This window comes from Synchiropus splendidus, chromosome 12 (genome assembly GCF_027744825.2).
Source record: "Synchiropus splendidus isolate RoL2022-P1 chromosome 12, RoL_Sspl_1.0, whole genome shotgun sequence".
NCBI classification, from domain to species: domain Eukaryota; kingdom Metazoa; phylum Chordata; class Actinopteri; order Syngnathiformes; family Callionymidae; genus Synchiropus; species Synchiropus splendidus.
In genome coordinates this window covers 3,288,187-3,314,208 of record NC_071345.1, presented here as the reverse complement: position 1 = coordinate 3,314,208, position 26,022 = coordinate 3,288,187, and the positions used below count along the sequence as shown (strand labels likewise).

Genomic DNA, 26,022 nt, shown 5'->3' with positions numbered 1-26,022 from the left:
AATAGAGCATTTCATGAGCTTCCCTCTGATCTAGAACATTGTGAATCACATTCTGAGTCAGTCATTTTGATGCCAATCTGAGACGTCGACGAGTCTTCAGACACTTCAGGACTTTGGTTCCTGTCTGTGACAGTTTTCTGAGCATGTCAAAAGCGTCATTTGCCACATCCATTTGTTGTTTCCTACTGCTTGCTGGATTTGTGCATTTTAACACGCCAAGTCTATTTAATAACTTTTTTTAAACTCATTTGTAAACTGACTTTGGTAGTGAAGATGAATCCAGTGAACCTTTATTTTAACACAGTATCTGCTATAAAAGACTTTCTGCGAAACTATGCTTCGTTGCATGTAAAATGCAATTACATTTGAGTTCTTAATGTTGTAATTTAGTCATCGCGTCGCCAGAAAAACCGCAGAGAGTTAATGAAAGTAACTCTCGTACTAAAGAAGACCTTAATTCTGAAATTATGAATGTTTTATTTTGAAATGCCATTGTACACTTCCTGTTTTACTGTTTCCGCCATATTGGTGTGCGCACGCTGGTATTTTTGATGCGCGCGCACCGGGGATTCCCCCGCGTGACAAAAACAGCTTCATCTTTCACATGTCTGCGCTTCCTCCTTCGTGCCTCCCCCCCCCCCCCCCCCCAGCGCCCTCCCTCCCCCGCTACACACCGCCAGAGATGAAACTCACTGAAGTTCTGAACGGTTCCGAGTCCAAACCAAACTAAAGTGGTATGAACGACGGAGGCTGGTTTTGGTGCTTCGACGGCGCGGCGGTTCATTCAAGAGTCCGGCCCTTCTTCCACCACATCGACCCGCAGCGACCGGCGGCAACACCCGCCGCGTCTCGTCGCTAGAGCCTCGGGGTTCGGAGAGGAGCCCTGGTGGACCGCCACCATGGCGAGCGGCAGCTTCACTAAAGACGACCTGCTGGAGGAGAACCGCGCCGACTCGGGCATCGACTCGTTCCGCTCCATTCTCAAGTCGGAGGATCAGCCGGAGCACCGGAGCGTCGAGTTCAGCGGGCCACGGGACAAGTTGTCAGCCGTGGAGGAGCGTCTGGATTCGGCCTACGGCTCCTCGTCTCTCACGGTGGAGAGTCTGTCAGAAATAGTGGAGGGCTGCACGATATCTGCCCCCGAGGAGCAGCAGCAGCAGCAGCAGGAGAGCCAGATCACCAGCATTACCGAAGAAGGAGACACGTAAGTGGCTGCCAAACTTCCCATTTTTGAGCGAGAAAACAAACCCTTGAATTCTTGGGTTGAGGTTCGCCGAAGCGTCAGGTGCGAGGCTGCGACTTGTGACCCTGAACTTCGAGGATCAGTCATGAACCGTCTTCAGAAACAACTGGACGATCACACTTTAGAATCCTGTTGGAGAAGAACCTGGAACGGCTTTGTGTGTCACAAGTGACTGATCAGCAAAAGCAGTGGCCAGAGATTCAGTGTAGAGCCGCGGCTTTCCTCTCTCCACAACACAGTGTGGTTCCATTCCTGTCCAGTTGGGAGTCAAGCCCGACAGAGTGCGACCCAGATCACAAAAACACATTGAATCAAGGGAGAAGTAACATCAGGAAAATGTGTTGTCGCTGTGGAAAGTTATGAATTATTTAGCCAGAGTTAGCTTAGCCACAGTTAGCTGGCTAACGCTGTAAACAGAAGGCTCGAGATAGTTTGGTTGGAAACTGTCGGTTGGAAACTTGGACGGTTGGCGCCGGCTGCGCTTGATACCCAACACTATGGAGAATGTTGGACCGCTCCTGCTTGCTCACCCGCCTCCCGGGCAGGGAGCCTCACACCTGAGCCCTTACCTGGATATATTCAGTCACTTCTACTCCAAATGAATGTGTTGTGCTTCATGCGGAGGAAGCTAACAGCCATCCCTATATGATTCTGCTCGTGTTGCGGCAAATTCCCGCACCATATTTTGCAGGAATCTTTTCAAAAACCCTGGAGGCTAAGCTAACATGCTCAGGTGAAATCCAGCTAGCGCTAGCGGATGTAGCTGGCTGACAAGCACAGGTCGAATGGTGGTGAATCATTGGCTTGTTCAATACAAAAGTGTTTTCACTGCTCTCGCGCATGTCATTGATTCCCTCTCTGTAGCGTGGTGCTAGCATACATGCTAAGCAGAACACTCATCTAAATTCCAAAACACAAGCTTGGCAACACAGAATTTTGCAAGTTTAGTGCCCAACTATAAATGTACACATCAAATTATGTATATATATATATTTAACTTATTAAAAATTCTCCCTAGCTGCGTAGGTCAAAGATGCAAAATTAGCATTGGCGGTTTACCATGGATGATCAGTGTGCAGATATGACTCAACAATTGAGGTGTTATTTCCTGAATCCTGTGCACGTTACTTATTTTAAAGCTCAACTGAAACCAACCGGAGCAAATATTCCATTTTATTATGATCCATTCTAATCCCTGGACTGATAGATCACAGGATCCAAGTTATATTTTTATTGTACTTTATGAATTGGCCACTGTGTGTCACTACAAATCACAAGCTGCAGACCTTTAAATGGACTGTGTGGGTGAGTGAGAAGTGTCAGATACAGACGGCTCCTCCGCGTTTGAAGTTCTAATCTGACTCTTGTGTTGGCCTGAATTTTCCATTGGTTCTAGTCTGGGGTTTTCTCGCTCACTGAACTCTGTAACACATGTTCACGGATTCCTGCAAGGCCGCCGCGCAGGGAAGTGAAAGAGCCCCGGACTTCCCCATGAAGTTTAGACAAAGCCCAAGCTGTGAAGCTTGTTTCTGATCCAAGGAACTTGTTCTTCTGGATCGGACGGCGTGTTCTGGTCCTGTGCTTGTTATTGGCTGCACTGAGCTGCGCTGCGTGATGCATCTTTCAAGCGTGGCCCTCGGTCAGCCCCTCGCCACCAGCCGCTTCTCTGTCTTACTCAGGGGAAGTGAGAAATCTTAACCCAACGTTCCGACACCTCAATGTGAAAACACACACTCACTATTTCTGTGTTGCTGTGTCATCGCTTTAGCTTGCTGTGGAATTACTCGCACCCGCAACATCATCGACATCATGACACAAGTGCTGCTTTGCCGCTGACCTCCTTGAATTTCCATCTGCTCATTATTCACACGCGGTTTCGCTCTCAGCTGTGAATTACTGATAACTGGAGGACTGAAATATCAACACTAGTGTTAGTGGGTGGCGGTACTGAACCTTTGTTGACACAAAAACGCGCCTTTTCCCGTCTCGTCTTTTTACGCTGACTTTTTTATCATTCTGAAATGATAAATATATTGAGACCAAACTGAATACAGGACGACTGGTTTGTTCCAATGAAAGCATTTTAGTTCATTTATTTTTAAATAAAAAAAATCGTATTTTTTTATAGTAGAAATAAACACGTGTTCATATGTTGACTACTGTATTCAGTTTGGTCTCAGTGTTACCCCACTCAATGGGTCTTGGGTCTCAAGCCCTCAAACCATGTGCTACTGCCAGGCTGACCAGGGTGAAGGACTGAGGTTTGAGGGGCGGAGTTAAGACATCATTGTTCATCAGAAAGTTGCGTTTAGACCATCCAGACGAAGGGATTGTTCAGTTTCAGCGACGTGTGAACCATCAAGACCCGGGCCGACTGACCTGCCCCTCACCAACGGGGCCAACAGAAGTGCAGTGTAACTCGGAGTGAAGTTTGTGCTCTGTCATCCGGGTCATCACACAGCAAGGGTTTGAATCAGGTCAACCGGATTAGTAATAGTCAAAGAAGGACTGTTACTAGTCCGGTTGACCTGATTCAAACCCTTGGAGCAACTTGGAGTGAAGATATTGGCACCTTACATGTGCAGCATCAACCTACCAGCCTACCGTCGGTTCCACTCTCACTCACTATTGAACCATCTGTCTAGCAGATTCATGAGCTCTTAACTGAACCTTTCTCCTGGAAATGTCAGAAATGTTTCCATACTTTTTCAACCGCTTAGCTTAGCTGCGCACGTGGAAATGAGCGCGATGGCATCACGACTAGTCGACTCATGATCCTATCACTGGCTAATAACGTTGTCGATTACAGTCGACTGGTCGTCGCCAGCGAGGAGTGAGACACGAGCTCCAGTTGTACCAGTGATGCTCAAAGCTGCTGTGTAGTTTCACGCTTCATTCTCAACAGCCGTTTTGTACCTGCAGAGTCCTGCACTTAGCCATCATCCATGAAGACGAGCCCTTCGCTCAGCAGCTGATCCAGATATTCCCGAAGGAAGTTCTGGACATCCAAAACAACCTGTACCAGGTGAGACTCCTCCGCCGGCCCCGCACTTGCGTCACGACGAGTAGCTTTTATTTATACGCTTCCAGAGAAGCGCACTTCCTCTTTATTGTCAGTCTGGTCACCGGGGGTGGTTCCTCTCGAGGCCTCTTCAGGGACCCGGAATGGAAACTCCCAGATTTTTGACTCCTGCAGAGAGCCAGCTGAGATCTGCTCCGATTCCAGCAGAGGTGAAGGAGAGCGAGGAGAGACCTCTCTGGTCGTTATTTACAAGAAAACAACTTCCTTTAATGTTTCTGTCAAAGTGACGACTCAGCATTTCTCACTCTGACTCAGTTGCACATCATGATGATTGCCCAATTTCCTCCCACTTGACATTTGAGTGAACACGCTGTAGAAATCGAGGAACACCTGATGAGACGGAGATGAAAACCTCAGCAGGAAAACTGAAGGTTTTTTAGAAAGAAAGCTTGGGGTTTTTTGGCCAAACCTTTGTAAGTTTTGAAAGGTTCATTTTTATAAAATGTATTTCAGAATCCCATGTTAATATTTCAGTTAATGTAAAGCCTTGTTAAGGTGAAATACAAGTCACAGATGAAGTGCTTGAATGAACCTAATGTTTTTGATGTGAAGTGTAAATGTGTTGACCTCATGTGGGAAACTGCACTGTCATGAGAAGGGAAAAAATAATGAAACAAGTATTGATGTAACAAACAAGTCATGAAAACATGGAAGTAAGAAAATGATATCAGGAAATAGGGGGAGGTTGGAGAAATAAGTTTCTGCCAAGAAGATTCACATATGTGTAGAAAAATACTGGGGGTGGATTCAATTAAGAAAAATAATCTAATTAATTGAAGAAATTGTGATGAATTAATCTCAATTAATGCTAGTTTAATGGTATAAGAGCTAGCTGCCACGTGTCTTGTGCATCAGTGTGGTCAGTGGACCAGTAACTCCTGCACTGACAAAGGTTGTCTGTTGTCTGGAGAGCAAACTGTTAAATTAAATTCAAGATTGCAACATTGTGAGGACAGTTTTCTGAAATAATTTCTGGTCTGGGGTCACCCTCCTCTTCAACCTGTCTGATTCACACCTCCTCACTTTGTGAACCTCGTTCTTGGTCCGACACCATCTCCCCTCTCCATGTTCTCTTTTCGAATCATCACTCTCAATAACAACCTCAGTGTCCTCACCTCTGACTCCTCTCACTCCTGAGTCTCTGAATTAATGTTTGGGTGTGTGTCCCTCCCAGAGCCCCCTGCACTTGGCCACATACCTGAACCTCCCGACGGTGGTGAGGGGTCTGCTGGAGAAGGGTGTCAGTCTCCATCTGCAGGACCAGGACGGCAACACGGCCCTTCATGTGGCCTGTCAGCACGGTCAGAGCGTGTGCGCCTCTGAGATGACCAGCCTGCTCTCCCACAGCCAGCTGGCACCCGTGCTGGAAATACAGAACTGGAGAGGTGGGTCGTCCCCTCTGGTATATCTGACTTAGGGGCCGTAACATTACAACCACCTGCTTATACAATACTCGTGACTGGTCATATTTGTGGCTCATGCACAGCCACCCCCAACTCCTGCTTTAAATGTAATTGTAACTGCTCCAGTGCAGGAAAGAGCAGGAAAGTGGCTGCAGAAAGTGAAAGTGGACTTTTCATTTTTCCATGTGTTTGTAAAAACAGGGCAAAAATAATTCATCTAAGTTATTGAATTCCTTCATGTCCTCGCTGAGCCCTGATCTACTTTTAACTGGAGTTAGTCCACGAGTGGTGGACGACTACGACTAAATTGGCCACTCAGGAAGCTGCATTTTTTCACAGAGAGAAATACACTTCTTGTCTGAAAGCAAACACCAAACCACAAGTGATCAAACCTCGATGTTATTCCTTATTATTTTGCAATGCACTTGACCACTCCTCCACCCTGAAACTGATTCTCCGTCCTCCGGTGTTGTTGCAGGTTTCGCCTGTCTCCACTTGGCGGCGCTCAACCGACAACACGACATCATGAACCTCCTGATGAGGAAAGGCGCAGACCTGAACATCAAGGTCAGCTTCTCGACCGAAACTAAACTGGATCCGCCGGTTTTTGCCGTCATTGGTTTCAGCGGCGCCGTCCGGTTGTGAATCTGCTGCGCCGGCACAACGCCGACAGCGATCCGTGCTGACGTCAGCGTTTCCTGCAGGAATCATGGAGACGTAACTGGATCGAGGCTGGAGTGGTCAGCCCGCTCGACCCTCTGTTGAGGGAGGGGGGAACACGACTCCCCTCCATTCCCTGCAGTTTACATCACCGGCTCAAAATGAATCCCTCCAGATGACTGAGAGCTTGTTTTCTTCATATTTATTATTATTACGGCCCAGATTGTCAGCAAAACTGGGACGATGGAATCCATTTGAGTTTAAAGGAAACAGAGCTACAACTCCGCACACACAAACCTTCAGCTGAGGTAGAAAAATTGACCTCCAGGAAAACATTAGAAATAGTCGAACATTAGTCCAAAGAGTTCATGTAGCCGGCAGTGACTCACCTGAAATTGGGATGTTTTGGTCGTGGAAATGCCGAGAAAGTCCAGTGAAAACGTCAGACTCCTGATTTGGCCTCTCTCCTTCAGGAGGGAACCAGCGGGAAAACTGCCCTCCATCTTGCCGTGGAGCTGCACGATGTGACCTCGGTGAAGTTGCTGCTGAGCAGGGGAGCAAACGTGGACGCCGCCATGTTCAACGGTTGCACGCCGCTGCACCTGGCGGTGGGGAGGCAAGACGCCATCATCGCCACGCTGCTGTGCCAGTCCGGAGCCGACATGATGCTGCGGAACATGGAGGACGAGACGGCGCTGGATCTGGCCGAGGGAAACGACGACGTGAGTGGAGCCTGTGCATTGAGATGAAGCTTGAGTCAGCCATGCAGTTCTGTTGTGCACCGTGTCCGAGATCAGAACACTGGAACTATTTTGAGGAATTAGCTTGGGATCACAAATTGAAATGGTTTGTTTGTGTTTTGCAGATTTTGGCCATATTTCCTTTCGACGACATCCAGATTTCAGGCCGAGCGGTGGTTGGATTGAACTTCTGAGCAGGAGGCGGCTTCAGCTACAACCATTTTTTGGTCATGATTTGGCTTTTCAAGCTGAAGTTTTGTAGTATTTTTTTATTTATGCATCAGCCAGAACTGTGCACCACCTAACACCCCCCCCTCTAACAGAGTCCTCCTGCTTCACGGACCCTCCTAAACACTGTACTAGTCTTCTTTCCTCTGATATTTTGCTTTTTTATTGCATGACAAATTCACTTTTAATTCATTTGTTTTTGGCAAATCAGTGTAAACCTACCTCTTGTTCACTTCAAACTTAAACATAAATTGCGATTTCAAATCAGGGCCAGATTGTCTCGGGTAACATTTGAATCATTTCCCAACTTCAAAATATATTTATATCACTCGTTCATCAAAAACATTTTTACCTTTTCCTTCCTACATCACACTTTTTTTTACGATTGCTTCATATTTTCTGTCTGTATTTATGGTTCATCTGCCAATCGCAAGAGAGCTGTTTGGCATAAATTACACTGGCCTACTTAAATTAAACAATAACCCCATTTATTTTGTAATAAAATAGAAAGCGATCGTGTTGTTGTCGTCACTGACTCACGTTTAAACAGAAACCTAGACAGATGACTTTTCTTCCAGGTCGGCTGGATATGGTTTCTCCAGGGAGTTTCTGCAGTCGCCTCTGACTCAGGGAGGTGAAGTGCTCCTGAGCCAGTCACCGTGGAAAACAGAGGAGATCCCCACTTGATCTTGTGGTCGAGGTAGTCACTCACAGGTCATGGTGATGGTGAGCTGACGTGAAAAACAGGGATCACCCTCTGAGTCATGTGACTGAAAACCTACTGTGTGAGTCCAGGCAAACATTACCGGAGCAGCATCACATGCCTTCTTATCAAACACACGACACCTCTCACAAACAGAACCCGACTCCATGCCCATCTGCCAGATGGAACCAAAACCAACAACTCTCCCAGGTGGACATACCTGAGAAGTTGTCATTGAAACTCACTGGGTTGAGGTTTTATTGAAGTTAAGATCACAACAACAGCCAACAAGGATCAATATATCAATTTAAAATTGGGCCAATAATAAATATGATGAATAAATATTTTTATTATTAAAGGACTTCAAGTGAGGTTTTTTGTTGTTGTAGATCATAAATAAGTTTGTAATAAATGGTCATCAATGGTATAAACAACAAGCTAGGTTGAATCAAACTCACGCGCTAGTTCTATATCTGTCATTTGAGTTTCACCTCATCTGCGGTTAACATGATCCGACTGATCTACTGAGCTCGAACATCTTATCAAGATTATTTTGGAGTCACGCGCGCCTCTGAGTGCTCAACTCCAGCCATGCACTAGCTCCTCCACGCCGGCAGAGGTCAGTGTTGCCGCTCCGTCTTCAGCATCCTTCCGTGCCCAGAAGAAGAAGAGGGGGCTCCGTTTCTGTGGTGAACACCTCAGAAGACAAGTTTCGGACACAAGGGACGCCTCGTTTACCGTCCGTACTCATCGCTCGTGTGAAGTTTCCCGGCGAGCCGCGTCTGCGAGCCTTCATGCTCTGGTTCGGCGGGAAGGCTTGAGAGTGTCGGCGGGGCTGCTGCGCCAGGTGACGGGCCACGGAGTGCGGAAAATGCCAGCTCTTTCATGGAGGTAACGCTGGGGACCGAGGGGAGCCAGAACACGTAGCTCACTCTTCGCCAGACCGTCCCTAAATGGCTGCTTCTCTTCCGCCAACCGCGGTTCTTCGTGAACCGTTAACTGCTCCTCATTTACGTTAACAGCCGCTTTCTTATCTAAACGCCCCGTCTGTCTTCGCTTCTGTTATTGGCGTGCCTTTTTTGGCTAAAACGACTGAGGTTCCACGATGCAGTGAAGAGTTCCTACTGTTTATCTGCTCACCAGCTCGACTTCGTGACTTAAACAACCGGATGGTAGTTTTCCTGGGAAACAGGGCTGTGTCTTGGCAGGTATCTTGCGATACTATACGTAACCCGATACAGGTGACGATACAATAAATCGCCAAGTGTTGCAATACTCTAAGTTCAGCGAGATATTGTTATAAGAGACGTCATTTTAAAGGGTGAAACTATGATAATGTAGTGTTGTCAGTCTAGTTTGACTTGAATTTCTCACTCCAACAGAAAACGGACTCGAAAATCGACAAAACAACTCCAGTGTACCGAAAGAACACATATCACAAACGCAGCAGCGTATACAAGTATCTATGCGTTAAATACAGTCTTGAATATTGCCGACATAGAATACGAAGACAACATCACACTCAAGTATTGCAATGTTTCGGGCAGATGTATCGATACAAAATCGAGTATCACAATATTTGAGTGTATCGGTATCTTCTTACACCCCTGGGGATGATGGACATCAGTCAGCCGTTTAAGACTCGGAGCGGAGCTCACGACCCCTTTAGCGAATGGGATGGAATGTTCTGGTTGGTGAAGAGTTGTCTAGAGGCTAATGGCAAGATGGTTCTGAGTCAGTGGTGTGTTCTGCTGTGGATATAAAGTTCTGGGGGATGATGACTGTTAACGCTGCAATAGACCAGTTCAGTGCAGTCATAACACCTGCTTCCTTGTTACGACATCCTTGGTTGACTTTCTCTATCTGCAACCTTCACAAGAAACTCTGTGTCATCATCAGACTAGATGAAACTAATGAAAAATGTAGGGATACTGAAGGTTGTGATGGATGAGTCATTGGTGCTTCTTTGCTCAGCCAGTCAGCGCCCAGGATACTGAGCAGCACGACGACGCATTCAACGTCCAACACAGCTTGTACATTTAAATCCCGAGATGTAATGTACTAGCGCTACAACTCGTCTGTGGAAGGTGAACCAGAGTATGATGCGGTGTGACTGGAAGTGTGTAATTCAAATGGAAGTAAGGTCATTTGAGTCCTGGGAGAAAGGTGTTGGAATACTCTGCATTTTTAATGAGGTTGTTTGACTGCCAACTGGCCTTGAAAAGTTGCACGCCAGAATTTAATTCAGAATTTTGGCTGACATGACTGAAAGCACTCCACGTCTTGTGTTTCTGCCTCGTGCGCTAGTTCACTTCTGTACTGTCCGGTGTACTGTTACGTATGTCAGAGGTAGAGAGCACAAACTAATCAGGGTTCTCCCCAGCGCTTTAATAAAAATCATTCACAAGATGTCACACCCGTCGATCAAGTAGGACTCAGCCTATTAGGGGAGGACCATGAATGATGCACAATGCACTCTGCTTTTGAGTTCCTTGTCGTCAAAATCCTACGTATCGCTGCACCCACCCCCCCGATCGAAGACACCTCCTACGCTGGGAAATAATCGGTGAAGTTCCTGCTGACCAACCAACATGTTGCATGGCTCAGCGGGATCTCTGAGGCATGACAGATATGTGCGTTTAAGGGGCCCTGTTGTGCAGTTTAGTAATAAAGTTGCTCTGTATCAAAATAAAAATATTTGCATTTCAAACTTAAATCTAGTTAAAACGCTGTTTAACATTGGAAGAACGATGAGCATAACAATGTTCCTGCGACTCCATTTCAACTGATAAAAACTGTCTGTGAACACTTAATCTCCTCACGTGTTACTGAAGAATAATTTATGTATTGTGATAGAAATGGACTCCCACTCTTCCAGTGACGCCTGTGCAGCTTGATTGGCATCCGGACTTCAAGGTTCTCAGCAGCCGTATCTCAAAAGGAGGACGAATGTTTTCCACTCATCCTTGCTGTGTCATTTATTTACCTTGGCAGGGCCTAAAGTGCGTCACCATATTATTTTCAAGAGTTTAAACAGTGTGATAACAAAACGTGGGCGTTAGAATATGCAAAATATTGCACTGAGCTGTGGACCCCACCCACTGCTCTGGTCAGACTTCATGCAAGTGACTGTCCATAGTTCACATCCCACCATCCATATCAGGGAACTCAAGAGTTGGTTTGATGGAAAGGAATGGAAGGCGGCGTGGATCACCAATTTTACTTACTTAGCTGTCGGCATCTATCTATCTTATTTTGGGCTTTATCAAGCTACAGTAACCACCAGTATACCAACAGTATTCATTGTGTGTACTGCTCTGTGGGTTGGTAGTTCTGATACAAGCTTCTACCTACATTTCAATGTGGACAGTGGGATCCTAACTGCAAACTCTCAATTCTGAGTGCAAACTGCTGCTCAGTATGAAGAGGTTGTGAAGATAAGCTCCTCTCGTTTAGAGACAACAGGAAGATTGTCATCAGATAAATGCTAATGGCATGCACTTGCTTTTCTGTCGCACTTGCTGCTAATGTCCGCTACGTTTGTTTCGTATATTCTTACGTACAACAGATTTGCTCCCTAACTTTTCAAGTGTTGTTTATCTTTTATGATATTTCAATATAGAAGTGTGGAGGCGACTTCAGGCTCGCCTCTATCTCGCGCTGGTGGTGGGTTTGCTGCCCATCCTGTCCAGAACATTCCTGCATGTTTAAACGGCTTGTTCGGAGTCCAGGTCTGGCTGCGGCGTGCTACTGGAAAGTTACACCACAGCCATGTCCCGGACAAAGAGGGCCTATGTGAGCCAGGCCCCTTGGGAGGAGGCCTGAAGGGATGCCCTCTGTCTGCATGGACCGCACCTTCTTCTCCAGAGGTGTTTTGCTCAAAGTTTATTGTGAAGGTGAAGCTTATCTGATCAGACTCCTGTGCCGCTGCCCCACACGTCACAGTGAGAACATCGTTTCTCAAAAGGGAAACTTTCGCCTGAGCTGTCTTTGTCCTTTGTCATGGTGTACATGGGCTCCTAACCAATCGAACACTGGCCTTATTCCTGTCCAGTGAGAGGTGATGAGTCATCACAGACAACTGGTCGTCCTGGTCACCAGTTTTGGAAGTAACTGACTCACACAGATAGATGGAATGTTTGTTACCGTGACGCCAATGAGCTGTTGAGCTCTGGGCTCAAGTCTAATCTGTGTTTCCGTCGTGGCCGTGTCCAAGTCCCTGACCTTCTCGTGATGTTTCAGGGTTTGGCCTGCACTGCTGCTGCTTCTCCTGCCCTCAGCCGTGGCTGCAGAAGAAGAGGCCTCGCTCCTGGAAGGCTGGCGAGATGTCTGGTTCTTCCGCTTCCTGGTCAACATGCTGGGCTACTCCACCATCATCATCCCTGGCTACTTCCTCATTAGCTACTTCAAGCGCATCAACTACTTGGACACAGGTCTGGGCTCCATGTAAACATGCTCTTTGTGAACATCCTCCGTAGACTGCAGGTCCACGCTGAGATTAGACGATTGCTAGCAAAGGAAATGAAATGTAACTGCTCGTCGTAGGTTCGGGGATCTGCTTCCCACTGATCAAGACGTGCGTGTTCGGAAGCGATGCCAAGTCGGGCCTGTTGGACGAGGTGCCTGTCGCAGCCCGAAACGAAGACTCGGGCTCAACACTCCGACAGGCTGTCAAGCTGGTCTTCTGTGCTTTTGGACTCCAGGTGAGGAACCTCCCTGAGCTGGAGTGGCTCTGCACACTCTTGGGAACAGCCTGCTACCATCTCTGCTCTCTGCTGGCTGAGGTGTGTTTGTTTTCTGCGTCTGGCCTCGAGTCAGTGCCAGTGAATGTGGTGTTTGTCTAGACTCGAGCAACAAGACTGTAGTGACTTTACACAGGACTTATCTGCGTGATTAACTTAGCCGGATCTTTGCTCTCCACCTACAGGCATGACCTGCAGAGATCTGTGTCCTAGTCAAGAGTGTTGACTCTTCAGATTTACTCATTTTAAAAAACTATTTTCATCTGTTTTTTAACATTTCATTTATTTACTGCAGCAGAACTTTTCTTGACTCTTAAGTTTGGTTTCTTTTTTATATTATTATTGTTACTATTTTGTTAACTTTCATTTTGTTTGATGAATAATTCTGTTCATTCATCCATTTTTTCCACAAGTGATTCTATTGGTTAGTGAAAATGTGTATTTGCATCCCTTTGTGTGAGGTACAGAGTCCTTCCATCCCATCCATCACCCGTCTTCCTGGACACTTGAGTCCCTCATTGAAAGCGCTTTATCTGAGGTCAATGGATTAGGTTCAATATTTATGCTAGTATTTATGGCCAGGTTTGGAAAATGCCTCTCCAAAATGCTTTTACTCTGGGACCAGAACTTTTTTATTATTATTGTAGTTTTGAAACATATTTTTAAAATATGAATGAATCAATTTAGATTAAAAAAAAAACAATTAAGTTTTTATTTTTTATATTTGTTTTCTGTGGAGGTTTTTTTCTCTCACAGTTAAGTGTTTTTTCCTCACCTTCTTTTATGCTACTCTTTATTCATTCAGTCATCATTATTATTTTAAGTGATCTACATTATGATAACATGGCAGTCTAGTGAATGGCTCTGCAGCCTCATGTAGGTTTCGCTCCAGCGACTCTTGGTGTGAACCTTCCTCTTGCTTGAGTAGATTTCTTCCTGGTACTAAAAAAAAGTGAACGGGTTACTGCAAATGAACTCAATGACCTGTGATAGTTTGTGTCTTAGTGGTTCAAACAGCACATTTTCTAAGGAAATGTGAATTGAATAGGTTTGGGTCAGGGCTCATCATTTCGAGGCGATGGCAGGTCTCAAAGCCAGACCAGTGGAGAACCCCTGTTCCAATAGGGAACACGTGATGTTGGTTCCAACATGTGACTCCCCTCTGCTTTCCCTCTGCTCAGGTCTCGTACTTGACGTGGGGCGTCCTGCAGGAGCGAGTGATGACCCGTTCATACGGCGCCGCGACACCAGACGGAGAAGGAGAGAAGTTCAAGGACTCCCAGTTCTTGGTGTTCATGAACCGAATCCTGGCTCTGACCGTGTCCGGGCTGTGGTGTCTCCTCTTCAAGCAGCCCCGGCACGGCGCGCCCATGTACAAGTACTCCTTCGCCTCGCTCTCCAACATCCTGAGCAGCTGGTGCCAGTACGAGGCGCTCAAGTACATCAGCTTCCCCACTCAGGTTCTGGCCAAGGCCTCCAAGGTCATCCCCGTCATGGTGATGGGTAAGTTTGTGTCCCGCAAGAGTTACGAGTACTGGGAGTACCTGACGGCCGTGCTGATCTCGGTGGGCGTCAGTATGTTCCTGCTGTCCAGCTCCACCAGCAAGCACCCGTCCACCGTCACCACCTTCAGCGGGGTCATCATCCTTGTGGGCTACATTGTCTTTGACAGCTTCACCTCCAACTGGCAGGACAACCTGTTCAAGTACAAGATGTCGTCGGTGCAGATGATGTTCGGGGTCAACCTGTTCTCCTGCCTCTTCACCGTGGGCTCGCTGCTGGAGCAGGGGGCGCTCCTCGAGTCCATCTATTTCATGACGCGTCACTCGGAGTTCGCCTTCCACGCCGTCCTGCTCTCTGTGTGCTCGGCTTGCGGCCAGCTCTTCATCTTCTACACCATCAGCCAGTTCGGCGCCGCCGTGTTCACCATTATAATGACCCTGCGGCAGGCGTTCGCCATCCTGCTGTCGTGTTTCCTCTACGGCCACGCCACCACCGTCATCGGCGGCTTCGGCATCGCCATCGTGTTCCTGGCGCTCTTCTTGCGGGTGTACGCTCGCAGCCGCGTCAAGTCGGGGCGACGGGCCGCGGCGCCACTGACGCAGAAAGTCTGACCAAACTGGAACTCTGCACCGCGTTTTCCGTGGTGGCTTTTGTGCGCGTGTTTTTACGACCCGGCGGGTCCACTTTGGTCCGAGTGCCTAAAGATTGTTGAACACACGAGTCCCGATCTTCAAACCCTCTCCTAACGTTTGACAGTGAACCACCACATGTGGCTTATTTATCCAGACTTCAACAAACATCAAACATTTCATTCCCTACAACAGCGCCGCCTAGTGTTTCCCACATGAATGCTTGAGTCACACGCCAACAAGCATTACAGGTCAATACCAAAAGGTCACTTCTAAAATTGTGTTTGTTTACATCATGTCACTCTTCTCATGCGTCTGCTACAGGTCTGTTATGTCGTTAAAACAGGTCAACAAGCAGCCATTTATCCTGTCAGTGCTCTGAATACCTAAGCATTTTTTGGAACCGAGAGCTCCATCTTGGCGGAAATGATCTACAGGGCTGAGGAGATGCTGCCCTGCTGATGGGAAGCGGCGGATGTTGGTGGAGACGGTTTGGATCACCATCATCCTTATCTGCCCTGTGATAGGCTGGCGACCTTTTCAGAGTGTCCCCTGCCTCTCGCCCTGCTGGGATAGGCTCGAACCCCTGCAGCCCATGTGAGCGAATAAGCTGCGGAAAATGGATGCATTCAAATGAATTTGCGCTGCTCCAGCGTTAGGTCCTGATCCACTTGTGGGCTGGTCCTTCAGGTACCATGAAGGAAATCATGGCCCCTCAGATGCTGAAGAGTGCATTTCAGTGATTAGTTCCCTCAAGATGGAGCTGCTTTTTAAAATGCTTTTGGAGTGTGATCATAGCGAGAGGTGAAGTCAGAGTGTGCTGGTGTCATCGGTACATGCAGGTCATCGTCTTCACCGAAGCGTCTTGTTATGATGCTGCAGTTCACATAATGAGACACGCGGAAATTCCCAGAAAGGAACTTCCACAGATCATGTGAACCTTGATATAAAGTGAGTCACGGGAGATAATATTTCCCTTCATCTTGTGAGCTCTGGTTCTTCACATTGTTGAGGTTGAAGAGTCATCACTTTTCCTGCCTCATGCTCCGACTGAAGGTCGCCCAGACATTCCCAAACCAGACTGTTGTTCCATGTGGTGCGTCCCATGGTCGACAGAAACTTATCAAAGACTCTTCTCTGAGTCTCTAGTGGATGATCCTCCCGCTATTCATATCCTCCCGTGCTGTGACTCACTATAACCTCAGAGGTGCTGATCCTCATCCCGGCCAGTCTGTGGAGGTTCCTGATATGTAGTGATGGTCTGATGAGGCTTCATGAAACTGTCCTCATTTTCAGAGGCCACTAGATGGCGCTTTCTGCCCCAACGTCTTAGGAGTTAAACAACCGTCTCAGTGAAACCTCACATCAATTCTAAACCAAGACTGCCCTCTAGTGGGCTCTGAAATCATGAACACTGTTTCATGAAGCCTCTTCAGCCCATCACAACTGATATGAAATCACATGTGTCTCTACCATAGGTGCAATACTGCCATCTACAGGCTCAAAGGTCAACATCCATGACAGCTGTCTTTGGTCACATTTAAGTCTTAATGAAATGTTTTATCCATGAAAAGCTGAGAGTTAATATATTAACACGTTCCACTGGTGTGTAAAACGCTCGGCCACCTCAAGATTCCGCACCACCATGGTCCGAAACCATTTTGTGTAAATAAACCAGCGGGTTATCAAGTGCGTTTTGTACAGACGGCTTCGTGTGCTCGTGCCGCCACGTGAATGTCCTGGTGGTTTTTCAAGGAAGACGTGACTGCTACTTTTTATTATTGCTCTGTTACTTCCGATCACTGAATTCATAATAAAACACAGATTAACTTTGTGGCGGCGTCACGTTTTTACTTGGCTTTTCCATTCATTTATTTCCCCTTTTTGTTCTTGTAATGAAACTGTCTTCAACATGTTTTTCCACTTTCTTTAATCAGCTGTTTCAAAATTAAATATTTATTCTTAAAAAATCTATTTTGTTGTACTAAAATTAAATATTTGAATTCAATAATTTTATTTCAATTTATCAAACTGCTATTTTATTTCTTGTATTATTTTTTTTTGCTACTTTTTAAAAACATGCACCTCATTGCCAACCTATTTTTACATTTATATATTTTATCTGTACAGCTTCATCTCAAATGCATCTTTTTATTACAACAATCTTTTTTTTAATCTTCTGATATTTTCATCTATTTTCTATGTTTGTTTCAGACATTGTTTACAAAAAATAATCACAAAGGTTTTTTTTGTTTTGTTTTTTTACACTAAAACATTTTAAACTTTCTCACAGTTATGCCACTTTTCTTGTGGTTTACCTGGTCATGTGACCTCACTGTTCCGCCTTCACCTGTCCGAGTCAATAGTCTAACATCAAAGGGGCGGGGTTCCGGTCCTCCCTCAGGTGAAGTGACTCACCTTTCTGCCGGTCTTTGTTCGTGTCTTTATTTACTCATCCCCGTAAAAGTTGATGTGGTTGGTCAGTTCCTCGCTGCCTTTGAAAACCAACACAGGATTGGATCGCTTCTCTTTCATCCCGACTTGGCGGCAGGTATAAGTGCAGCCTCACAGATCCTGGTTAGGAAACAAGCCAGACGCTCCCACTGACTCGAGCGTGACAGATCAGTATGTCCAGTGTGTTGCACTGACGTGTCCATCCCGCTAATAAAAAGCACAACACCCCTCCCCACTGCTGTGTCAGAGAGCAAATTTAAGATTTGACTATGGTGAGTATTTCAGGACCCAAACACTGATGAGTGTTTCTGGACCGCTCTCCAACTCGCCTGTGGGCACTGCCAGAGCACAAGTTAGGTCTGTCATCCAGGAGAGACTCGGTGTAGAACCACTGCTCCTGCTCACTCCTCCTCTGGTTGTGATGGCTCTCATTGCATCTCACTCTTGTATTATTGAGAGGAGCAGGTGTTTTTACGAAGGGGTTTTAGGACCGAGGCCCATTAGACCGTACCACCGAAGTTCTTAATCCGCAATCGAGATGCATCTGAAGATTAAAATTGATGACATCATTATAACCAGGGGATCAAAGGCGCAAATCTGCGGACCTGCATAAATCCCTGACCTTCGCTTGCCAAGAGTGCCAACCTCAGCGCCACCATGTGGGCATCGCCATGGTAGTGCTTCTCCTCTAGCAGGTCCATCCTAGGTCCGTCATTTCGCTCAGGAATGCTTCTGAGACAAGCATGGGTGTAGGAATGGGGTACCCCCATACCCCTTAGACCCTCACCCCAAGAAAAGAAATCCAACAAAGACATTGTTGAATCAGTTGTTGGAGCTTTGAAGTCCAATGAAACAACGCTCAGAGGTTGATGCCTGGGTTCTCTGCCAAGGCTTACTTTGTTACCTGCGGTTACTTTGCCCAGGTGCAACCAAACTCTTCTTAAGAACCATAGAGGGTCAGGGCCATTGTGGCACGCCTCGCCAGAGGTGAGTGGTACTGTTTGCAATCGAGCTCGGTCAGGCCAGCCAGCACAGTGGCAACAGTTTGGCCTGCGATCGAGTGCAGCATTATCCCAACTGGACCAGTTTCGTACAATTATGCCAGGGGTAAAACTGAATGGTAAGGTACCAATTGGCTTGACCACCGAGTGTGTCAGCCAGGATGGTACATACCATTCCAAGCTGTGCCGTCCCAAACAGAACTGTATCAATGGTGTCCTGACTCACCACCATCGGTACATGGCCCACCACTGGATGTTGCACCCAGGGATGGTCTTTAAGCCCAGCCTTCACCATATGGGAAGGACAGGGTGCCATGTTCTCGAGAGGAGCCGTTGAATGGTGGCTTGCAGAAGTGAGATGGGAACGTAGTGGTTGGGGACGACATGAGTAGCTAGAGGCAAGGCTGGGTGATTCCTGGAGGTGACTGAGGTAGATTGTTGGGACCTTTCCCAGGACACGCGTCACAGTTGCTGTCAATCATCAGCGGACCTGGAGCACTTTATAATTCTGTCTTCTTGTGGTTTGTCAAGGCGCTCGACCAACAGAACCAGAAGTGCCCCGAAGGCTTTCGCCTGGTCTCCATCAACTCCAGGCCTATTGAGAACCGATCCAAGTACCGCCAGCGTCTCTCAGCTCAGATTCAGTCCAAATATGCGGAGGGTAAATACGATCGGCAGGCGGTGAAGGGGAAAGCGTCGTCTGGCCTGCAGAGGAACCAAGCAGACGTGCAGAGTCAAGGACGAAAAGCCATCAACACCACCAGGGCGCGGGACTTCAGGCCCTTCACCCCTGACCCCATGGAGGGCAGGCAAAACATGGACGTACAGACGGAGCTTTACCTGGAAGAACTGAGCGACATCATCGTGACCACGGAGATGGAGTGCCAGACGGACGCCTTCGTGGACAAACCACCCAGTCCACTGTTCATCCCGGCCAAAACTGGCAAGGACGTGGCCACGCAGATAGAAGAAGGAGAGCTGTTTGACTTCGACAGGGAGGTCCAGCCACTACTGGAGGTTCTGGTGGGGAAGACGATAGAGCAGTCTCTGCTGGAGGTGATGGAGGAGGAGGAGCTGGCAGCGCTCAAGGCCCAGCAGAAGTACTACGAGGAGCGCCGCAACGCTGAGCTGGCTGAAGTTCAGCGACTGCAGGAGCAGGAGAGACGTCACACGCAGGAGAAGGAGAACCGGATCGCCCAGCAGAAGGAGGTGCAGAGGAAAGAGAAGGAGGTGGCGGCCATGATCGCCGGGCGGGCTTTCACGCAGAGGTACCTGGAGAACGTGATCCCGTCCGTCTTCAGCGCCCTGAAAGTGGACGGCTACATCTACGACCCTGTGAAGAAGGACATTGAGAGCAACTTCCTCCCGCTGCTGATGTCTGAGATGAACAGGAGACGAGAGCAGAAGGAACTGGCGCGGCTGCTGCTGGACTCCATCATCTACGAGCTGACCAGCTGGCGGGAAGACCAGGTGAACTGAATCTGCACGGGACGTTTGGCTCTCGACAGTGAAGACTTTGTGTTGTAGAGCCATCATTGCAGCCGCACCAGGGGTTGCTTCCCACGATGCCCAGCCAGAAAGACAATACAGGGATTTGTTGGCAATTCATGGACTATATTGCGTGAGCTATATAAGGAGAAAATAAATGCTCCATTTGTACATGTATTTCACCCCATCATTTTGACATTGATGCACAAGATGATTTATGATTTATGGATATGTGGTGGATGGCGGAAGTGACGTCACCAGAAAGCTGTCTGAAGTTGACACAAAATGTAACAGGTGGTCATAATGTTATGGCTGATGGAGGAGGTGACGTCACCAGAAAGCTGTCTGAAGTTGAGACAAAATATATCAGGTGGTCATAATGTTATGGCTGATCGATAACTTGCAGTGCACTCTTGGTTTCGTTTGCCTTTGGACGAGAAACTTTTACAGATACACAGCTCCCTCTAGTGTTCATATAGTTGAACTGCAGTTTTGTTTTGCGATAACGTCACCGTTTGCTAAGGAGCGCAGTCATTCAGAAATAATTGAGAAAAGAGCGCTCAGATCGAAATCGATATTTCAATTTTCTCGAATTTAGGCCCTCTTAACGGACGTTAAACTCATCCTGTATGAACAGTGACTGTATTACAATGAAAGTTTACTCTTGTTAAAGACAATTTGAAATATGGCAGGATGTTTAACTTTCCTTTTGCCTTCTTTTCCTAGTGATGTCCCTCAATTTCCTCATTGTTTTCCATCACTTGGCTAACTTCCCATCATCATCCAGTCATCTTAAATCTCCACCACACCAGCCCTCGTCCATGTGGCTCACTGGTCGTCTTCATCTTGGGAGTCATGTTTTCCAACCCTTAAAGTGTGAGACCATCAGCAGCAGGATTTGGGTTGAACGTCTTTAATTTTTTGCAAAACAAGACTTGGATTACAGACGAGCCTGGACTCAGGCAAAGGAATCTTACAGTCTCTCCATGCAGAGTTGCACACGAGCAGACGCCCGGAACCGTCGTCACCAGACCCAACAGCGGAATGTACCATTCCCATGTTCACACATATGACATTTAAAACTCAGTGCAACAGGGTACTCTTAAAACAAATGTGCTGTCACCATTAACTTACAGCAAAAATTAACTTCTTTTTTTGAATCCTTAAAGGTGACAGCGACGCCCTGGAGCCAGAGCGTCGCTGCTCCCCACAACAACGACAACTAGTTTTGCAGTTACTGCACTTTAAGGATCAACAATTGGAACGTGTGGCTATGTGATAGAAATCTGTGGGGAAAGGGGGGGCGGGTGGGGGGTCTGTTTAATCGACTTCTTCCATGCGTGAGGCGTCGTCTTCGCCCTCGCCCTCCAGCGGGGGGATCTCGTCTGGGGCGGCCGCCGTCGTGGGCTCCTCTACTGCATCGTCGTCATCGATACCTGCGCGAGAGGCGGAGGGTTGCTCAGCTCTGGCCCAGCACCTTCACGAGAGCGCGGTCCTTACCCAGTCCCAGCTTGATCATCCTGTAGATGCGGTTGGAGTGGGTCTGTGGGTCGTCCAGGGAGAAGCCGGAGGACAGCAGGGCGGTCTCGAACAGCAGGATGACCAGATCCTTCACCGCCTTGTCGTTCTTGTCGGCCTCTGCCTTCTGCCTGAGGGTCTCCACGATGGGGTGGTCCGGGTTGATCTCCAGGTGCTTCTTGGCCATCATGTAGCCCATGGTGGAGTTGTCCCTCAGGGCCTGGGCCTTCATGATCCTCTCCATGTTGGCCGTCCAGCCGTAGGTGCTGGTCACGATGCAGCAGGGTGACGACACCAGTCTGTTGGAAACTGTGACCTGCAGGAGGAGCGGCAACTTGAGAGTCATCCAAACACACCGAGTCACCCGCATGCAGGTCGTGTTAGAAGTCGATGGAACTCGAAACGCCAGGCGTGTTAGAAGTATTCAAAGGTTTGTTTCAAAAAACACATTCCTGTTTGAGCATTCAAAACCAAACTCATCCTGCACCGACTCACCGGGACACAAAACAAAGGATCATTAAGGAACCTGTTGCCAAACAGAAGACTGTCAAACATCTGGAGTCAAGTCTGACAGAGGTGGGAACATGGAGGAGTTTTAAGCCACTGACCTTCTCCACTTTCTTGTCCAGGATCTCCTTCATCAGCTTGCAGAGGTTCTCAAACTTGACCTTGTCCTCTTCCATCTTCTTCTTCTCCTCCTCATCCTCAGGCAGCTCCAGACCTTCTTTGGTCACGGACACCAGCGTCTTGCCGTCAAACTCCTTCAGCTGCTGGACGCAGTACTCGTCGATGGGCTCTGTCATGTACAGGACCTCGAAGCCACGCTTGCGGACTCGCTCCACGAAGGCGGAGTTGGCCACCTGGTCTTTGCTCTCACCTGGAGGCCAGAGGTAGATCCTTGTTAGAGACCTTGACCCCTCCAAACACCATGCCATGACACTTTCTGCTCCTCTCACCAGTGATGTAGTAGATGGACTTCTGGTTGTCCTTCATGCGGGTGAGGTACTCTGTGAGGGAGGTGGTCTCATCTCCAGACTGGGAGCTATGGTAGCGCAGCAGCTCTGACAACTTCTTGCGGTTCTGGGAGTCTTCGTGGATGCCCAGCTGCAGAGCAAAGCCATGACATCTGAACATCTGCTCCACATCAAGCCCTGATCAGACTGGTCAGTGTGGAGCAGCACTTACCTTGATGTTCTTGGAGAAGCCCTCGTAGAACTTCTTGTAGTTCTCCTTGTCCTCTGCCAGCTCGGCGAAGAGCTCCAGACACTTCTTGACGATGTTCTTACGGATGACCTTCAGGATCTTGCTCTGCTGCAGCATTTCTCGGGAGATGTTGAGGGGAAGATCTTCGGAGTCGACCACGCCGCGAACAAAGTCTGCAGTGATCAGAGGCAGGTCAGTATCAGACAGTTGAAGAGGGTGGAGAAGATCAGGTCGGTGGTGACTCACTGAGGTACTCTGGGATGAGCTCTTCACAGTTGTCCATGATGAAGACTCTCCTGACGTACAGCTTGATGTTGTTCTTCTTCTTCTTGTTCTCAAAGAGGTCAAAAGGTGCCCGGCGAGGAATGAAGAGCAGAGCGCGGAACTCCAGCTGCCCTTCCACTGAGAAGTGCTGAGGAGGTTTCAACAACGCGTCAAGTTTCGAGGCAAAAACTGACCCTGAAGTGGCTGAAGATGGAGACAGTGTTTACCTTGACAGCCAGGTGATCCTCCCAGTCGTTGGTCAAGCTCTTGTAGAACTCTCCGTACTCTTCATTGGTGATGTCGTCAGGGTTCCTGGTCCAGATAGGCTTGGTCTTGTTCAGCTCCTCCTGGTCGATGTACTTCTCCTTGATCTTCTTTTTCTTCTTCTTGTCCTTGTCTTTTGTGTCCTCATCCTCGTCCGAGCCCACGTCCTCGATCTTTGGCTTGTCCTCAGCATCTTCCTTCTCCTCCTTCTCGGCCTTCTCCTCCTCAGCCTCGTCGTCGCTGATCTCCTTGTCGCGCTCCTTCTCCACCTGTTGAGGTTGAACGTGAGCTTTAAACTCAGACCCCGTCAGAGCCCAGACACCGAGGGCTGCAGCAGGACACTCACAAAGAGGGTGATGGGGTAGCCGATGAACTGAGAGTGCTTCTTGACGATTTCCTTCACGCGCTTCTCCTCGATGTACTCGGTCTGGTCCTCCTTCAGGTGCAGGATGATCTTGGTGCCGCGGCCGATGGGCTCGCCTGCCATGCACAAACAAGCGTAAGGAACCTGGATTCACTGAGACGCCCTGAACTACTGTGTGGCGTCAGAGCCTGAAGACACGCACCGTCCTTGTCCACCCGGACCGTGAAGGAGCCTCCGGCCGAGGACTCCCAGATGTACTGCTCGTCGTCGTTGTGTTTGGTGATGACCACCACCTTCTCAGCAACCAGGTAGGCGGAGTAGAAACCCACACCAAACTGACCGATCATGGAGATGTCAGCTCCAGCCTGGAAGACAAGACCAGTCAAACAGCTGCTCAAACTCAGTCAGTGGAGCCTCTCCTCACACACCAGATTCATCTGTGGTCATGGTTCCATCATGACTCTTGGACATGCAAGTGGTCCGACTTCTAAAAGTATGTCAATTTTAATAGTGTTTTTAACTGTAATGTCCAAATCCAGGTCCAGTTAAGTCCATTCCTGAACATTTTTTTTTAATACTTGTTGGGCACATGACTAGTACTCTACTTTAGCAAGTCACTTTTGAAGCTACTAGTTAAATACTAATAAAATAAATAATGGTTCTATGCCCAAACAAACCTAAAAATGTCACTTTTTTTCTGGAGCCATTATGATTGTCCTAACTCTAAGCAGTGAGTCACCTGCAAAGCCTCCATGAAGGCCTTGGTGCCGGACTTGGCGATGGTCCCCAGGTTGTTGATCAGATCGGCTTTGGTCATGCCGATTCCGGTGTCGACGATGGTGAGGGTTCGGTTGTCTTTGGTGGGAGTGATGTCAATTTTCAGATCCTTGCCGCTGTCCAGCTTTGAGGGATCAGTCAGGCTCTCGTAACGGATCTTGTCCAGAGCCTGCGAGGAACAACCGAACACCTCAGTATCTCACAGTAGCGACGGAGGGATGGGCGAGCGCTGGCGCTACTTACATCAGAGGCGTTGGAGATCAACTCCCTGAGGAAGATTTCCTTGTTGGAGTAGAAGGTGTTGATGATCAGGGACATCAGCTGAGCGATCTCTGCCTGGAAGGCAAAGGTCTCCACCTCCTCCTCTTGGAGCATTTCTTCAGGCATCTAAACAGTGGAGTGTTGTTAGGAGACAATAGCAAGAGTCGGGGGGCAGTGGATCACCTGAGGGCAGCAAACTAATGAGCAGAACTGAATCAAACCAGTCGACCCCCAACAGAATAAACCGCCAGGACTTCAAAGTTTGAAAGGACAAAAGAGCATGGGAAACGCTTTATTACAATGGTATCATAAAGTCAAATTCATAAACTTCATCAATAATTTCATCATAAAGATGATTAGTGAGAAAAAAGAAAAAAAGTCCGTTACTAATCGTCACTGCAGTGACTCGGTATCGATCAAGGAACCGGTCTGACCACTAGGTTACGACACGAAACGTGCTCGGACGCTACGTTCGTTTTATTACGTTCGAGTTGTAAAGTCTTTATTCCACTTTCGTTTCACCCATTTCTGCTGAGCTCATGTTGCTGCGCTTGGCGGAAGTGGCCGTTTTCCAACATGGCGGCCACCGACAAGCCAGACAATGGCCCCCGCAAACACGTGTTGAAGGACGAGAACCTTCCATCCGAGCGTGGAGCGACTTCACGCCTTTCTCTCACGATTTACACGGACTCTTGCGCGTTAGACGGGTCACCACGTGACCGTTTCACGAGCACCATTAAGCGATCCGGCAAATACGATTTCGTCATTTTAATGGGTAAATACATGAGCTGGTTGGACGAGTGTTAAACGGGGGAAACGGAAAACCGTCTCACAGATTGGATTAATCGATAACCGTGAAAAGCGAGTCCCCAATGGCGGTATATGATGAGGATCGGTCGTCTCCTGCACCACACCTGCCTTTATGCAACCGGAGCTCCGTCCACGGCGCCGCAGTGCCGCATGTGCATATGCAACATCCACCAGCTCCCACGACGCGACACGACACGACCAACTGAGCCCGCAAACATCCATCCCAAACACGAATCCCGCACGGATTGTTCGTGACAAGGCAGTCGAGCTACGATGTCGCGACACCTTCTCATCGTCGCATCCTCGCAATATACTTGACATTTCCCTGCAGCTAAGCGCCCAAACGGACCACATTTGAATAGTAGCCGGTCCAGAGCATCGTTCCACACACTTACCTTGATTATTTCGTTGACAATTCTTGAATAAATGCGTCCAGAAAATCGTCCCCTCCGCACACTGACGCAGACAAACTGAAAGGGGCTTCCTTTTATTGGACGGGAATCTTTATACGCATCGGGCTGTGCGAGCAGGCGTATCCCTCCGCGGCACTGTATGTACCAACAAACCATTTACATACCGTCGCCTAAAAAGCGAATATAAATTACTATAACTGGGCACCGTGCGTAGCGACTACGACAGGAATACAGAATATGAGGGCTTTTTAGTGAATATTTAAAATTGTCGC

At 48.0% G+C, this 26,022-nt stretch overlaps 4 protein-coding genes across 5 annotated transcripts; 3 read left to right on the top strand and 1 right to left on the bottom strand.

Moving 5' to 3' along the window:
- Positions 1–659: 659 nt before the first annotated feature.
- Positions 660–7,965, top strand: nfkbie (nuclear factor of kappa light polypeptide gene enhancer in B-cells inhibitor, epsilon). The gene is made up of 6 exons (XM_053881038.1): positions 660–1,204; positions 4,166–4,268; positions 5,500–5,710; positions 6,207–6,295; positions 6,862–7,110; positions 7,254–7,965. Exons 1-6 carry the CDS (start codon positions 900–902, stop codon positions 7,320–7,322), a joined length of 1,026 nt encoding a protein of 341 aa, XP_053737013.1. The 5' UTR covers positions 660–899; the 3' UTR covers positions 7,323–7,965.
- Positions 7,966–8,698: 733 nt separating this feature from the next.
- On the top strand, positions 8,699–16,782 carry slc35b2 (solute carrier family 35 member B2). Its single transcript, XM_053880965.1, has 4 exons — positions 8,699–8,950; positions 12,302–12,492; positions 12,605–12,762; positions 13,983–16,782. Exons 1-4 carry the CDS (start codon positions 8,931–8,933, stop codon positions 14,913–14,915), a joined length of 1,302 nt encoding a protein of 433 aa, XP_053736940.1. The 5' UTR covers positions 8,699–8,930; the 3' UTR covers positions 14,916–16,782.
- Positions 16,783–17,509: 727 nt separating this feature from the next.
- LOC128767924 (radial spoke head protein 3 homolog) lies at positions 17,510–21,306 on the top strand. Of its 2 annotated transcripts, XM_053880305.1 has the most exons (3): positions 17,510–17,659; positions 18,920–19,858; positions 20,603–21,306. In XM_053880305.1, exons 1-3 carry the CDS (start codon positions 17,657–17,659, stop codon positions 20,603–20,605), a joined length of 945 nt encoding a protein of 314 aa, XP_053736280.1. In that variant the 5' UTR covers positions 17,510–17,656; the 3' UTR covers positions 20,606–21,306. The 2 variants fall into 2 exon arrangements, with proteins under 2 accessions (XP_053736280.1, XP_053736279.1); XM_053880304.1 differs by lacking the exon at positions 20,603–21,306 and having other exon boundaries at positions 18,920–20,543.
- On the bottom strand, positions 20,774–25,885 carry hsp90ab1 (heat shock protein 90, alpha (cytosolic), class B member 1). Its single transcript, XM_053880300.1, has 12 exons — positions 25,733–25,885; positions 24,510–24,653; positions 24,229–24,435; positions 23,692–23,854; positions 23,472–23,605; positions 23,089–23,394; positions 22,844–23,009; positions 22,580–22,770; positions 22,351–22,498; positions 22,003–22,271; positions 21,377–21,710; positions 20,774–21,312 (listed from the first exon to the last, which is right to left on the bottom strand). Exons 2-12 carry the CDS (start codon positions 24,651–24,653, stop codon positions 21,197–21,199), a joined length of 2,178 nt encoding a protein of 725 aa, XP_053736275.1. The 5' UTR covers positions 25,733–25,885; the 3' UTR covers positions 20,774–21,196.
- Positions 25,886–26,022: the final 137 nt, after the last annotated feature.

What these genes read in the sequence shown, in the direction of transcription:
- nfkbie (XM_053881038.1), top strand. Translation starts at nt 900, where the DNA reads ATGGCGAGCGGCAGCTTCACTAAAGACGACCTGCTGGAGGAGAACCGC. An exon ending in ATTACCGAAGAAGGAGACAC is followed by an intron (nt 1,205 to 4,165) that starts GTAAGTGGCTGC and finishes TTGTACCTGCAG; the next exon opens with AGTCCTGCACTTAGCCATCA. An exon ending in TCCAAAACAACCTGTACCAG is followed by an intron (nt 4,269 to 5,499) that starts GTGAGACTCCTC and finishes TGTCCCTCCCAG; the next exon opens with AGCCCCCTGCACTTGGCCAC.
- slc35b2 (XM_053880965.1), top strand. Translation starts at nt 8,931, where the DNA reads ATGCCAGCTCTTTCATGGAG. An exon ending in ATGCCAGCTCTTTCATGGAG is followed by an intron (nt 8,951 to 12,301) that starts GTAACGCTGGGG and finishes GTGATGTTTCAG; the next exon opens with GGTTTGGCCTGCACTGCTGC. An exon ending in CATCAACTACTTGGACACAG is followed by an intron (nt 12,493 to 12,604) that starts GTCTGGGCTCCA and finishes TGCTCGTCGTAG; the next exon opens with GTTCGGGGATCTGCTTCCCA.
- hsp90ab1 (XM_053880300.1), bottom strand. Translation starts at nt 24,653, where the DNA reads ATGCCTGAAGAAATGCTCCAAGAGGAGGAGGTGGAGACCTTTGCCTTC. An exon ending in GCTACCCCATCACCCTCTTT is followed by an intron (nt 23,395 to 23,471) that starts GTGAGTGTCCTG and finishes CAACCTCAACAG; the next exon opens with GTGGAGAAGGAGCGCGACAA. An exon ending in GCTTCTCCAAGAACATCAAG is followed by an intron (nt 22,499 to 22,579) that starts GTAAGTGCTGCT and finishes TTTGCTCTGCAG; the next exon opens with CTGGGCATCCACGAAGACTC.